This window comes from Pleurodeles waltl, chromosome 3_1 (genome assembly GCF_031143425.1).
Source record: "Pleurodeles waltl isolate 20211129_DDA chromosome 3_1, aPleWal1.hap1.20221129, whole genome shotgun sequence".
Lineage (NCBI taxonomy): Eukaryota > Metazoa > Chordata > Amphibia > Caudata > Salamandridae > Pleurodeles > Pleurodeles waltl.
In genome coordinates this window covers 1,343,984,234-1,343,999,305 of record NC_090440.1, presented here as the reverse complement: position 1 = coordinate 1,343,999,305, position 15,072 = coordinate 1,343,984,234, and the positions used below count along the sequence as shown (strand labels likewise).

Sequence of the window (15,072 nt, the reverse complement as noted above, 5' to 3'; positions counted from 1 at the left end):
TGCAGACACCACACACCCACACACGCACACAGAACACCCCCCACCCTCCCCTGTCTGACGATCAACTTACCTGGTCCGGGGAGAAGGTCGTCCGCCAGGGAACGGGAACGGGCGCTCCACTTCTGGCAGTGCCCTGCCAGCAGGACACCGCCAGGCCTCATTATTGCACATACTATGGCAGGCGGTGTCCTACTGGCAGGGCGAGGCTGGTGGTAGAACCACCTAAGCGCCTCTGCCCACCAGCACAACTACTGCTGGATTTCTGCCCAAAAGTGTGGTGGAAATCCAGCAGTACCCATGATATGGTGGGCGGCACTGGCGGTCTTCTGGCACCTGTGGCTTTGGCGGGCTTCTTGGAAGACCGCCAAAGTCATAATGAGGGCCAATGTCTTGTCTGTGGCTGCAACATCCACCATCTATAAATCTGCAGCCATCTTGTGAACTTCTCTTTTTTGAAAAAGCAAGCATTAAACATGGTAGAATAGCATTTCAACATTTACTCAGTTTTCATATTCATAACATTAACATCTTGCAGTTGTTAAATACAGTACGTATTGATGGCACTGGCATTCATCTTGTTCCTGCACCCCACCTTCTCTCCCACTGAAGAAAACAAATAAAAGACAGATGGGGTGCTTGAATTAATCTCAGCCACTGGTAATAACTCAGGCCGCATCCCAGTTCATCATTTTTTTGCCCACCATGCCACTTTAGATTAGACCCAGACATATGCAAATCAGCCTTGATCCTGTTCCAATAAGAAATGTGCAGCCCAAACTGCCAAGCCAGGTCCTCTCTAACCAGGACCACAAGTGATAGAAGACCAATTTTGACCTAGTTGGGGCTCGTCAGGTCAGCTTGGTTCCAGTGACACAGTGAGCATGGGTCCCTCATCTGGACATCGCTGTCATGATTAGGGCCTCACAATGAAGAAAACAAAAAAGAGATAGTGGGATGTTTTAATTAATCTCAGCCACTGGTAGGTATGAAGACCGCATTCCAGTCTATAATTTATTTTTGCCCACCAAGTCACCTAAGATTAGACCGCCATCACACACAGGCCCCATGACCTCTGTTAGCCTAAACCTAATATTCCAAGCTGAATGCTGACTCCATCTTCTTTAACAGGGATTCCTACTGGGTGATCAATGGCCTTCTGCTCTCCGAAATGCCAAACACTGCCAAGGGTATGATTGAAAACTTCCTGGACTTGGTAGACAGGTGAGATCTTTACAGTTCTTTGCTGATGAATAGTTAATTCTTTGCTGATTGATGGTCAAAATAGAGACATCTGTTAAAAAACTCTACTGAGGTCTAGTTAATGAAGGAATAATTGTTTTGGCTGCAAATTGTGAGGTAAGTCCTCAGTTTTGCTCTACACACGTTTGTAGATTGAAGAATGCTATATAGCGAAAACAAAAATTGTCTCATCACATAACCCTTCTCAAAGAAAAGGAAGACTGGCCAGATCCCAATTATAGATGTTATATTTTTGTCCACACTGCCCATCAACATCTCATATTTCATGTTAAGAAGATTCCTACATAGTTGTTGGAAATGCCCCTTTGTGACATGGTCTCCCCCACTTTTTGCCTGGTAATTGATGCAATTGCACTGGATGCCTGCTGTCCAGGTCCCCAGTACTAGATCTCTTCCCTAAATCTGTGCAATTGTTACCCAATTGGCAATACTTTTAGCACCCCTGTATGTCCCTAGTAAATGGTACCCCTGGTCCATAGGGCATGAGTACCAAAGAGGGACCCAATGGCTGCAGCATGTATTGTGCCAACCTCAGGTTCCCCATCACCTAGCACATGCAGCCTCCCATTGTAGGCTGCATGTCTTGGTGCAGCTAAAAATGAAAACACAACATGCCACACAGCCTGTGTGCCATGTCCCCTAACACTACATGCAATTTATGTAAGTCACCCCTCCAGTAGGCCTTACAGCCCTAAGGCAGGGTGCATTATATTACATTTGAGGACAGATCTGCAAGCGCAGATATGAACCTGCTGTGTCTTTTTCGATTCTTAAATATCGTGAGTGAATAGGGAAGCCATTTTAAGTACATGAACAAGACACATGGTAACACGAGTTCCCCAGCTACAAGATGGCTTCACTGCAAATAGGTATGGTTGGTATCATACATCTCGTATTATTAAACCCTCACTGATGTCAGTGATGGATTTATTAATACATGCAGCCAGAGGGTACCTTGGAGGTGTCCCCTTAAAAACCTTCTATTTACCTGTGTGCTGGCAGACTAGTTCTAGCTAGCTGCCACCACCAGACATGTTTCTGACCCCCCAAGGGTGAGAGTCTTTGCTATTGGGCAGACAGGAACAAAATCTGTCTGGCCGGGGTTTTAGCACACCCCTCCCAACATAATGATCTGCAAATCTGCTTTCCAAAGTGGGGGGCTTCAAATAAGCCCACCACATTTGGTTAAGTAGATCTGGCTTCCCTCAAAGAAGCGGCTGCTGCCCCCCACCCCCACCCTAGGGCCCTTTTAGCACCTGGACAGGTGGGAAAATTAGTAGTCAGAGAGGCGTGCCCACCTCTCAGGTCAGTCCCACCCCTAAGGTGAGCTGCCTGATGTGGACACAACTTTAGAAAGTCTGCCATCTTGGTGATGGCAGAAGTAGGAACTCTGGGACAGGGTTATTCCCACCTCCCACAGGAAGTGGTCATATAGGGGTTGTAGTGACCCCAGGGGTAAGTAGCCCATTGGCTACTACTGCACACTCTCCTTAATGCACCTAAATTCAGTATTTAGGGGAGCCCCTGGCATCAGAGTTCTACTGACCTATGAAGAAGGACACCGAAGAGCTGCAAAAGCAAAGACTGAGTAAGAAGTAGCTGACTTGGCACCAGTCCTGCTGGCTTGTCTGCTGTTCCCTCCAAATTGCACCAAAGTTGTCTTGTCCTGGTAGCTTTTATGCACCCAAAAGCCTGGGAGCATTGCCCACCTTCAACGAAGACTCAGGATCTCCAGTGGAGCAGATGAGCTGCTTCCCTACATTTTGCATGTACCCCAAGAGAACTGTGAGGACGCTGGACTGTCGATAACCAGACACCAGAAAACACCACTGCATCCATTCCACCTAGTCTGCACTGAAGTGGGCCAATGGTTCCAGCGGTGTTACCCAGCCGTCCAGAGACAATGCCCACCTTGGTCTTGCCCACTGTGGACTCACCAACGCCACCTGCAGAATGTTTGCAGGCCTCGACTGTGAGTTCTCCAGGTGACAAAAACCCAACACCTCAAGACACTCCTGCACCACTCACCCCTGACCAGTGGAGAAGAGGACTTAAGGTTTGCCCACATCCCAGAGCATCGTGAGAGCTGGGCACACATGCTGGTTCAGCCAGGTTGGCCTCCCAATCCAAGTCTGCAGCCTCTTTGTACCTGGACCGATCCCCAAAGACTAACATTGGGCACCTGATGCTAAAAAGCACCTCTGCACCTGACCGCCCCAGTGCTGCCCGAGGTGACCTGTTGGTGCTGCGTTAGTCCTTGCCCCATACCTACCTTACGTCCAGGAGATTAGTCCTGTCAGTCGCTGTATTATACCTGTATGCAGTATTTGTTTTTCTCCATAGTATAACATTGCCGCGTCTGAAAAACGCACTAAATGTCGACTTTTGAAAACTGAAAAACGTACTTATCTGATTGTATTGATTCTGGTGCCTAGATCTATTTAAAGATACTTCTGTTTTTAGTAAGATGGTGTGGATTTCCTTATTTAGTCGCGTGTCTCATTTATCGACTGTGTGCCTATGGTAAATGTCTAACACTCTTCTCTAATAAGGCTAAAGCTGCTTGATTACACTACCCCTAAAGGAGCACATTGCGATTGCTAGAGCAAGCCCTTGTCCACTTGTAAGGGAACCCCTGGACTCCTTGCACAGTATACCTTATTTTGGTATACCATGTAAAGAGCCAGCTTCCTACAGTGGTGGATCCATGTATGTTTAGGAGGCCTTCGACGGGTAATCATTTCATAAGTAATGGCTGATTTATATTGGAATTGTCACTCCAAACTGAATGCGTGACTACTCTATAATCTTAAGTATAGGATGTATAGGATGTCTTCAGTTGGCTGGGGCACAATGCAATGCTTTTTTAGAATCTTTTGGCTTATCTGGACTGGTGCCTTATGTTCCTCTTCCGCAAATAAGTGTTTAGATATTCCTGCTTTATTTGAATTCCTTAAACATAAAACATTCCTAAAACTTCAAAATTAAATTTTAAAAGTTGAAGTTTACCAGACCGCCCAGCTGTCTGGTTTGCTGATGACATTTTGAGAACATTCTGGAAGCTTCCCTTCCCCCATTGCTTACCATTGGCTTTGTGTTTTGTAACTCACATTTGCTTGCTTTCTAATTGCTGGCTTTATCTGTTTTAGGCTGTCTAGCCTGAGTTTGTCCCTCCAATGGAACTCTACAACACTCTACTCTACAACACTCTACGACACCCCACTCCATTCTCTGACACTCCACTCCACGACATGCCACTCTGCTCCACTCTTCCACTTCACTCTACAACACAACACTCTACTCTGTGACACTCTACAACATGCCACTCTACTCTACAAAACACCACTCTACTCCACTCCACTCCACTCCACTCTTGGACATGCCACTCCACTTTATGCCACAGGTTTCTATGCCACTCCACTCTACACCACACCACTGTATGCCCCTCCAATCTAAGACACTTTACGACACACCACTCCACTCTATGACATGCCACTCCACTCTATGTGCCAATCTACACCACCTCTTTCTATGCCACTCCACTCTGCCTTTCCACTCTGCGCTTCTACAACACTCTACTACACTCTATGCCCCACCACTCTTCGCCACTCTGGGCGACTGTATGGCATGCTGCTCCGTTTGGGACACTCCACTCTACTACACTCCACCACACGCTACTCCCCTTCAATCTATGACATTCTACTCCATGACACTTCATACCACAACACTCCAATCCGCTCTACAGACCCCACACCCTACTCTACAAGATGCCACTCCACTCTACACCCCTCCAGTCTATGACATGGTACTCTACGACACACCAGCCTATTCCCTCGACACGCCACTTCACTCCATGACATTCCACTCTACTCCACTCTACCACATGCCACTCCCCTTCACTCTATGACACTCTACTTACTCCATGACATTTCCTACCACAACACTTCACGCCACTCTGCAGAACCCCACTCCAGTCTACTCTACAACATGCCACTCCACTATACACACCTCCACCCTGCCATGCTACTCTACGACACGCCAACCCACTCTACTCTGACACGTCACTTCACTCCACGACATTCCACTCTACTCTACGCCACTCCACTCTATGCCACTCTATGACATGCACCTCCACTCTACGCCATACCTCTTTACGACATGACACTCTAAGATATAACACTCTACAAGTCTTCACTCCACTCTACTCCACTCTACCCCATTCCACTCTGACAATTTACACCACACTACACTTTGCCATCCCACATTTTACTCCACTCTGCATCACTCTACAATACTCCACTCTGCTCTGACACTTTACTCCACTCTATGCCACTCCCCTTCCCTCCACTCTACGACATGCCACTCTATGACATTACAACCCACTCTACTCTGACACGCTACTCCACTCCTCTCACCTCCGCTGTACGTCACTCCACTCTATACTATTCCACTCTATACCACTCTTTGACATTCACATCTGCTCTATGCCTCACCACTCTACGACATGACATTCTATGCCACTCCATGACATGTCACTCTAGGACATAACACTCTATGACACTCCACTCCACTCTACCCTACTCCACTCTGACACTTTACACCACTCTACACTTTGCCATTCTACTCTACTCCATCTCACTCCACTCTATAACACTTTACTCCACTCTGCACCACACTACAACACTCCACTCTATGACACTCTACTCTGACACGCTATGCAACGCTCTAAGCCACTCTCCATCACTTTACTCCACTCCATTCTGACACACTAGTCTACTCTACTCCACGATACCACTCTGTGCCTCTCTAATCCACTCCACTTTACAGCACTCTACTACATTTTACAACACTCAATTCCACTCTGTGCCGCTCCACTCTTCTCTATGTTACACCCCTTCAACCCACCCTAGGCCACTCCACACCTCTCCACTCAAAAACATTCAGCAACATGCCATTGTATGACACACCATCCACTCTACTCTACGAAATGCCACTCCACTCTATGCTAAACCACTTTAGGCCACTTCACTCTATGCCACTGCATGACACATCCCTTCACTGTACGCCCCCGCTCTATGCCATTTCACTCTGACACAACACTGTACTCCACTTTACTCCACTCCTCTCCACTCTATGCCACTCCACTCTACGCAACTCCCTCTACGCAACTCCCTCTATGCTACTCTACTCCACTTTATTCTGCTCTACTCTCTGACGCACTAGTCCACTGTACTCCACTCTGTGCCAGTCCTCTCTGACACTCTGCTCCACTACACAACACTCTACTATACTCTGCCACTCCACTCCACTTTACGACACTCCAGTCGATGGCACTCCACTGCATTCTATGGCACTCCCATCTACATCACAACACTCTACTCCACTCTATGCAACTCCCTCTATGCCTCTCCATGCCACTTTACGCCACTTCACACTATTCTATGACACTGAAGTCCACTGTATGACACTCTATTTCACTCCACTGTATGCCACTCCACACCACTCCACTCTACAACACTCTACTCCCTCCACGATTCTCTGTGACACTCTAAACCACTCCACTGTACTCTACGATACTCTACTCCACTCTACCCCACTCTACTCTATGACACTGTCACTCCACTCTACGACAATCTATGCCAGTGGTTAACAACTTTTTGACTCCTGAGGACCCCCACTGAATCATTTCTGGAAGCCAGGGAACCACAAGCAATTTGTAGGATTTAAATTTCAAACATTAAAACAGTCATTCACAAAAAATACATGACCAAACAAATACTTTAATTTCTAAAGATATATTTATTTTATATTGAAAAAATATGCAAAAATCGAAACCTTTTAATGGGAAGGTTGGCACTTCAGCTCCACGACTTTCAGTGTTTGGTTTTATTTAGGCAAACTGAATCCTCATATTAGAGCCTACATTTCCAAAGAGATTTCAGTTTTTTTAGGTACATAAGATCCGAGAAAGCTTTTTCACATAAATATGTGGTGAGGAAAGGAAGTAAAACCATAAGGGCCTCTCATGTCCCCATACCCTCTCTATCACATGTAATTCTTTAGTTTTATAGCATCTCTAATACCAGTGTAGGGCGTCGGAGCACTTTACAGGGGAATACAAGGTGTAGGATTCACACGTCATCCACGCTGGCAGGCATTTACTTAGAGTGCTTGGTCTGGAGAAGCGCAAACTCAGGAGTCAGAACATAACAGTGGTTAGTGCTGACTTTAATAATAAGAATGTATTGCTACACAAGCAAGCCTTTCTTAGCAGCATAAGGAAAATGAAAGACGGAGAAAAAAACATAACCTTCTGACTTGTGCCATGCAGTTTGCATGCAGCTCTTTGATGGCAGTTTATAGCTCACTGTGCTAGATTACAATTGCAATTTATGGACTGCTCAGTAACAAAATAATCACTGCAACAAAAGCAGTTACCCACTGTTCTATGCACATAAAATACTGTTCTTTGCATGATACATCATCTTTGCAGCAGGCATACTAATGATATGTGCTACCTTAGATGATTCAAAACTGCTACTAGACAAAACTCCAATCTCTCTCTGTAGGAGGCTGGACTGGCTTGTAGTGAGTACCAAGGGGTACTTGCACCTTGCACCAGGCCCAGTTATCCCTTATTAGTGTATAGGGTGTCTAGCAGCATAGGCTGATAGATAATGGTAGCTTAGCAGAGCAGCTTAGGCTGAACTAGGAGACGAGTGAAGCTCCTACAGTACCACTTAGTGTCATATGCACACTATCATAAGAAAACACAATACACAGTTATACTAAAAATAAAGGTACTTTATTTTTATGACATTATGCCAAAGTATCTCAGAGTGTACCCTCAGTGAGAGGATAGGAAATATACACAAGATATATGTACACAATACCAAAAATATGCAGTATAGTCTTAGAAAACAGTGCAAACAATGTATAGTTACAATAGGATGCAATGGGGACACATAGGGATAGGGGCAACACAAACCATATACTCCAAAAGTGGAATGCGAACCACGAATGGACCCCAAACCTATGTGACCTTGTAGAGGGTCGCTGGGACTATTAGAAAATAGTGAGGGTTAGAAAAATAGCCCACCCCAAGACCCTGAAAAGTGAGTGCAAAGTGCACTAAAGTTCCCCCAAGGACATAGAAGTCGTGATAGAGGAATACTGCAGGAAAGACACAAACCAGCAATGCAACAACGATGGATTTCCAGTCGAGGGTACCTGTGGAACAAGGGGACCAAGTCCAAAAGTCACAAGCAAGTCGGAGATGGGCAGATGCCCAGGAAATGCCAGCTGTGGGTGCAAAGAAGCTTCTACTGGACAGAAGAAGCTGAGGTTTCTGCAGGAACGACAAGGGCTAGAGACTTTCCCTTTGGAGGACGGATCCCTCAAGCCGTGGAGAGTCGTGCAGAAGTATTTTCCCACCGAAAGACCGCCAAAAAGCCTTGCTAACTGCAAATCGTGCGGTAAGGGTTTTTGGATACTGCTGTGGCCCAGGAGGAACCAGGATGTCGCAAATTGCGTCAGGAGACAGAGGGGACGTCGAGCAAGACAAGGAGCCCTCTCAGCAGCAGGTAGCACCCGGAGAAGTGCCAGAAACAGGCACTACGAGGATGCGTGAAACGGTGCTCACCGGAAGTTGCGCAAAGGAGTCCCACGTCGCCGGAGACCAACTTAGAAAGTCGTGCAATGCAGGTTAGAGTGCCGTGGACCCAGGCTTGGCTGTGCACAAAGGATTTCCGCCGGAAGTGCACAGGGGCCGGAGTAGCTGCAAAAGTCGCGGTTACCAGCAATGCAGTCTGGCGTGGGGAGGCAAGGACTTACCTCCACCAAACTTGGACTGAAGAGTCACTGGACTGTGGGAGTCACTTGGACAGAGTTGCTGGATCCAAGGGACCTCGCTCGTCGTGCTGAGAGGAGACCCAAGGTACCGGTGATGCAGTTCTTTGGTGCCTGCGGTTGCAGAGGGAAGATTCCGTCGACCCACGGGAGATTTCTTCAGAGCTTCTAGTGCAGAGAGGAGGCAGACTACCCTCACAGCATGCACCACCAGGAAAACAGTCGAGAAGGTGGCAGGATCAGCGTTACAGAGTTGCAGTAGTCGTCTTTGCTACTATTTTGCAGTTTTGCAGGCTTCCAGCGCGGTCAGCAGTCGATTCCTTGGCAGAAGGTGAAGAGAGAGATGCAGAGGAACTCGGATGAGCTCTTGCATTCGTTATCTAAAGTTTCCCCAGAGACAGAGACCCTAAATAGCCAGAAAAGAGGGTTTGGCTACCTAGGAGAGAGGATAGGCTAGCAACACCTGAAGGAGCCTATCAGAAGGAGTCTCTGACGTCACCTGGTGGCACTGGCCACTCAGAGCAGTCCAGTGTGCCAGCAGCACCTCTGTTTCCAAGATGGCAGAGGTCTGGAGCACACTGGAGGAGCTCTGGACACCTCCCAGGGGAGGTGCAGGTCAGGGGAGTGGTCACTCCCCTTTCCTTTGTCCAGTTTCGCGCCAGAGCAGGGCTAAGGGGTCCCCTGAACCGGTGTAGACTGGCTTATGCAGAATTGGGCACATCTGTGCCCAAGAAAGCATTTCCAGAGGCTGGGGGAGGCTACTCCTCCCCTGCCTTCACACCATTTTCCAAAGGGAGAGGGTGTAACACCCTCTCTCAGAGGAAGTCCTTTGTTCTGCCATCCTGGGCCAGGCCTGGCTGGACCCCAGGAGGGCAGAAGCCTGTCTGAGGGGTTGGCAGCAGCTGCAGTGAACCCCCTGAAAAGGCAGTTTGGCAGTACCAGGGTCTGTGCTACAGACCACTGGGATCATGGGATTGTGCCAACTATGCCAGGATGGTATAGAGGGGGCAATTCCATGATCATAGACATGTTACATGGCCATATTCGGAGTTACCATTGTGAAGCTACATATAGGTAGTGACCTATATGTAGTGCACGCGTGTAATGGTGTCCCCGCACTCACAAAGTCCGGGGAATTGGCCCTGAACAATGTGGGGGCACCTTGGCTAGTGCCAGGGTGCCCTCACACTAAGTAACTTTGCACCTAACCTTTACCAGGTAAAGGTTAGACATATAGGTGACTTATAAGTTACTTAAGTGCAGTGTAAAATGGCTGTGAAATAACGTGGATGTTATTTCACTCAGGCTGCAGTGGCAGGCCTGTGTAAGAATTGTCAGAGCTCCCTATGGGTGGCAAAAGAAATGCTGCAGCCCATAGGGATCTCCTGGAACCCCAATACCCTGGGTACTTCAGTACCATATACTAGGGAATTATAAGGGTGTTCCAGTAAGCCAATGTAAATTGGTAAAATTGGTCACTAGCCTGTTAGTGACAATTTGAAAGAAATGAGAGAGCATAACCACTGAGGTTCTGATTAGCAGAGCCTCAGTGAGACAGTTAGTCACCACACAGGTAACACATTCAGGCACACTTATGAGCACTGGGGCCCTGGGTGACAGGGTCCCAGTGACACATACAACTAAAACAACATATATACAGTGAAAAATGGGGGTAACATGCCAGGCAAGATGGTACTTTCCTACACTCTCCAGCAGGTATATTAATCACCAGAGTTATCTTGATGCTTTTATTTATGCCCGGACAGCCAGGAACTTTGCAGAACTTTTAAAACTACTCACAAAGGAAGTAATAAATATAAAAACACACACTTTTCTGTCAAAGGCCCCAGCTGGAGAAGTGCCTTTTCTGCCGGCCAAGGCCTGCCGACCCCTTGGGAATGTGTCACAGATCCCCGGGGGCCACAGACCCCAGGTTGGGAACCGCTGCTCTGCACCACTCTGCTCTATGCTCCTCCACTCTAGGCCCTTCCACTCTACTCCCTCTGTAACATTCTACACCACACCGCTCTATGCTGCTCCAATCTACGCTCCTCCACTACACTCTATGCTACTCCACTGCACTCTTTTCCATTTCCCAACACTAAGCCACGCCATGACACTCCGTTATACAACCCTCCACTCTTTACCATGCCAGTCTCCTCTATGCCACTAATTTTCAGCCATGGTGAACAGCAGCCATGCTAGTGTACATCATGGCTGAAACACATTGGCAATGCCAAAAGCTCTTGCTTAGGTGAGACCTGTTGGCTTTGCCAGTGCTTCTTATAATACAGTAACATGAACGCAGGCCTCCTCTGGTTTCACCAAGCGCTCATTTATAGAATATAATGGGAAATGGTGACTAATGCCACACTATAACTAGTCCTGAGGTATTTTTGTTTCCTTCCCATTGCAGGCTTTGTAGCTGAGTCAGTTGCACAAAAGCAGTGTAAGATTTGTTGCGTGGGCTATGTGCAAGCCTGTGATGCATGTTATTTTATGAGATGCTAGTAACTGCCTCTTTTTAACACTAGATATGGGTTTGTCCCGAATGGTGGGCGTGTCTACTATCTGCGCAGAAGTCAGCCTCCCTTTCTCACCCTGATGATGGAGAGCTATATAGACGATCAGAAGAACAAAACGTTCCTCCAGTGAGTATCAGAGGAATGAGCAAGTTGATTATTTGTGTGATTGGCAGCATTGAGACTTCACGATTTCTACTCAAACATGCCAGTAGTACTCATTAGGCCTTGCAGGCATGCCTAACAGCTTCTGTGTTGCTTCCACACCTCAATATGTTGCTGAATGACCACCTTACTGGTTTATGTTGATGCACATATGTATCTGAGGTACTCTTAACATGCATTCTCTTGTTTCCTCACCCAGGAAAAACATCCATCTTCTGGAGAAGGAGTACGAGTTCTGGGTGACAAACCGAAGCTTCGAGATTGAAATCAACAGAAGAAATTACACTCTGAATCGGTACAGCGTTCAAGTGGGGGAGCCTAGGTATGCTGCGTGTCTTTCTCCTCCTGCTTGCATTTAATGCTGCTCCATAAATCTCTACTTGGGTAGGATTCATGTTTGCAGACAATTACTAGGCTCTATGGAAATTTGGAAATATTCTGCATAGACAAGTAGTTTCCACTGAAAGTCCTTTGAGGTTACAGTCTTTATGTCACAAATCGTGGCATCCTACAGACAAAAGGAAGGCTGTTAACCATGCACCTTGAAAAGATGGCTGGTGTCCACATGCAGGAATGGGGCCAAAAAGGTGTCTGCTTGTTCTTTATGCATCACCAAGAATGCAAAAAGATTAATGTTGACCACACAGACAAAATGGGGAGACAAAATCACTGCCCTCCATGCATCACACTGGGGAAAAAATATTGGCATAAACTTTGCACCAAGAGAGGGAGGAATGATGACCATTAGCAATAACTCATAAGATGTCAATAAAAAGGACTGACATTCATTAGAGGGACAAGTGGTTGAAGAGTTGGATGACCTTCGACCATGCATTCCACTTGGAAAGAAAAATTGCTGTTACCAGTACATCACACAAGAGAAATAAGGTGGTCACTATCCAAGTATTCCACAAGGGAGGAGAGACTAATGACACTTTTTATATAAAACTGGAAGGATAGATAGATTTTGTTTATGTATCACCAGGATGAAACATGGCTGTCATCGATGCATCCCAAAGGCAAGGTGGCCTTCATCCCTTCATATATCAGGCGCTAGGGAGCCAGTGGCCATCAAGCATTTTGTAGCAGGAAAAAGGTACCTTCTGCCTGTGCATCACATAAGAGGAGATGATGCTGACAATCATGCATCACATGTGGTGGCCTTCAATGCTTTACACAGGGGAGAATAAATCAATTCTTTCCACATATCACCTAAAAAAGGAAGCAATATGTTTGATGGCATGTGTGGCTGTAGATACACATGCTGTGCATGCTCCTGCCATCTAGTGCTGGGTTTGGAGAGGTACAATTTGTTGTTTTTAAAAAAAAGTATTTTTGAGTCATAGGATTGAGTGGCTCCTCCTTCTCGGTGATAATGTGCATGGGCATTAAGTCTTTTGTTACATTGTTTTCCCTCCTCAGATTTGGACGTATTTTCGGCTCGCTGCGTCTTCGACTTGCTTTGGTCAGAAACTTTCCTTCCGTTTGCTTTCCATTTGTCGGTATTATTTTTTTGTTCGCGTTCTAATAGTAGTGACCGGGTTCACCTTGTCAAATCGAGGAACAACTGCGTGCCGTTCGGGGCGGGCAGCCACCGGCCTGTCTGAACGAGGCCTATCTCCACCCGACTTCGGACCTACCTCCTAGCGGCACTGAAAGATTAATGGAACAGACACCATTTAGATTTTGCCCTCCTTTCCATTCGAAGTTCCCCCACAGGGACCACCATCAGGTATGTAATTTTTGTCTTTCGCCAGATCACCAGGAGGCTACCTGCAATGTGTGCCAATTATTCAGATGGAAGAAACCTCTTCGGGATCGAAGAGCGCCCAGGTTAGAGATGGCACAGAAATCCCCAGAAAACACCCCCGATCTCCTTGGGGAGTAACATGCTCAAGAGCCCGAACACGAGGAGATTTGCACTATGCAGGATTCGTACTTCAAAATACAGTCAGACATCGAGAGCCAGGAGGTGATGCCAGCACAAAGTGAGTAGAGAAACCGCTTTTACCCACACCAAAGCTCTAAAATAACACACCATAAGGTCAACTTATCACCACTGCTATCAAGCCATGGTTGGTCACAGAAAATTATTATGGCTGCCCTTCCTCTTGGCTCAGCACCAAAAGGCCCAAACGAGGTTACCATGTCTTTGGCCTCGACCTCAAACATCTGGCTCGAAAGACTGTAAGCAAACACTCTGCACTGACTGTCTCACCACCAACCAGAATCAGCAAAACATCAGGTGCGACACTGAAAAAGGTACACACCTCGAAACATTTGGCACCGAAAAATCAAGACCTTACTCCCTCAGAGCAAATGCACTCGAGCCATTCCTCAGCAACACTAACTCCAATTGAGCAAATATTAGAAACAATGGATGCTAAACAGTGCATAATACACATACAGGAAGGTACAGGATGCATTGTGGCTTCCCCTCCTGTTACCCTCAAAAGGAAGCTAACTTTCCAAGAAGCCTTTGACACCTCACTGCCTCAGAAGAAATTTCAAAAGGAGAAGGGCAGCACTTCCGTAATCAGGCCCCTTCCTCCTCCTTCTCCTCCACCTCTAGAACCAACTTCTTCACAACCTCTTCTCCCCACTTTCCCTCCACCTCCATCTCCTCCACTTTCTCCTGTCTCCCCTGCTACAGGAGACCTTACCCCTCAGGGTTCACCACTATTTCACAGAGAATATTTAAGGGACACACTACAAGACCAAGACCCATGGGACTCATATGACCCAGATCCAATTATATTTACAGAGCTATATCTATAGCCTGTATGTCGCTGACCCCCTGAAGGCACAACTGGATATCAGCAGCTTAATACTAGACCTGCTGAATATCACAATGCCTAGTTACACAAACATCCTATAGAGTAGGACTTTTTAATAGATACTCTTACCACCAACACAAAGACATCCAATATCTCCCCACGTTACCAGGGATGCTTCGTCATGCAGATAACATCTTTAAAGAGCCTTTCTCCTCAAGAATTATTACACCAAGGGTGGACAAAACATACAAACCCGCTCCTTCTGATCCGCTCTTTATTTGATCCCAAGTACCACCAGACTCTATAGTGGCTACCACTGCGAGAAAATGAGCTAATAGCCAGGCAACTGGTGAGTCTCCTCCACCTGATAAGGAGAGCAAGAAACTTGATGCAGCTGGCAAGAGAGTGGGTGCACAAGCTGCCAATCGTTGGCGCATTGCCATTTTGCAGACCTTACTGGCAAGATATAACCGCACTCACTTTGATGAAATGGAGGAGCT

At 46.8% G+C, this 15,072-nt stretch overlaps 1 protein-coding gene across 2 annotated transcripts in view; it reads left to right on the top strand.

The window, feature by feature from the left end:
• TREH (trehalase) overlaps positions 1-15,072 on the top strand; it is a 131,637-nt gene that overhangs the window by 60,398 nt on the left and 56,167 nt on the right. For both annotated transcript variants that reach the window (XM_069224786.1, XM_069224787.1), the window contains exons 7-9: positions 1,129-1,221; positions 11,643-11,759; positions 11,995-12,117. In XM_069224786.1, coding sequence (XP_069080887.1) covers positions 1,129-1,221; positions 11,643-11,759; positions 11,995-12,117 — 333 coding nt within the window. The remainder of the gene's footprint in view (positions 1-1,128; positions 1,222-11,642; positions 11,760-11,994; positions 12,118-15,072) is intronic.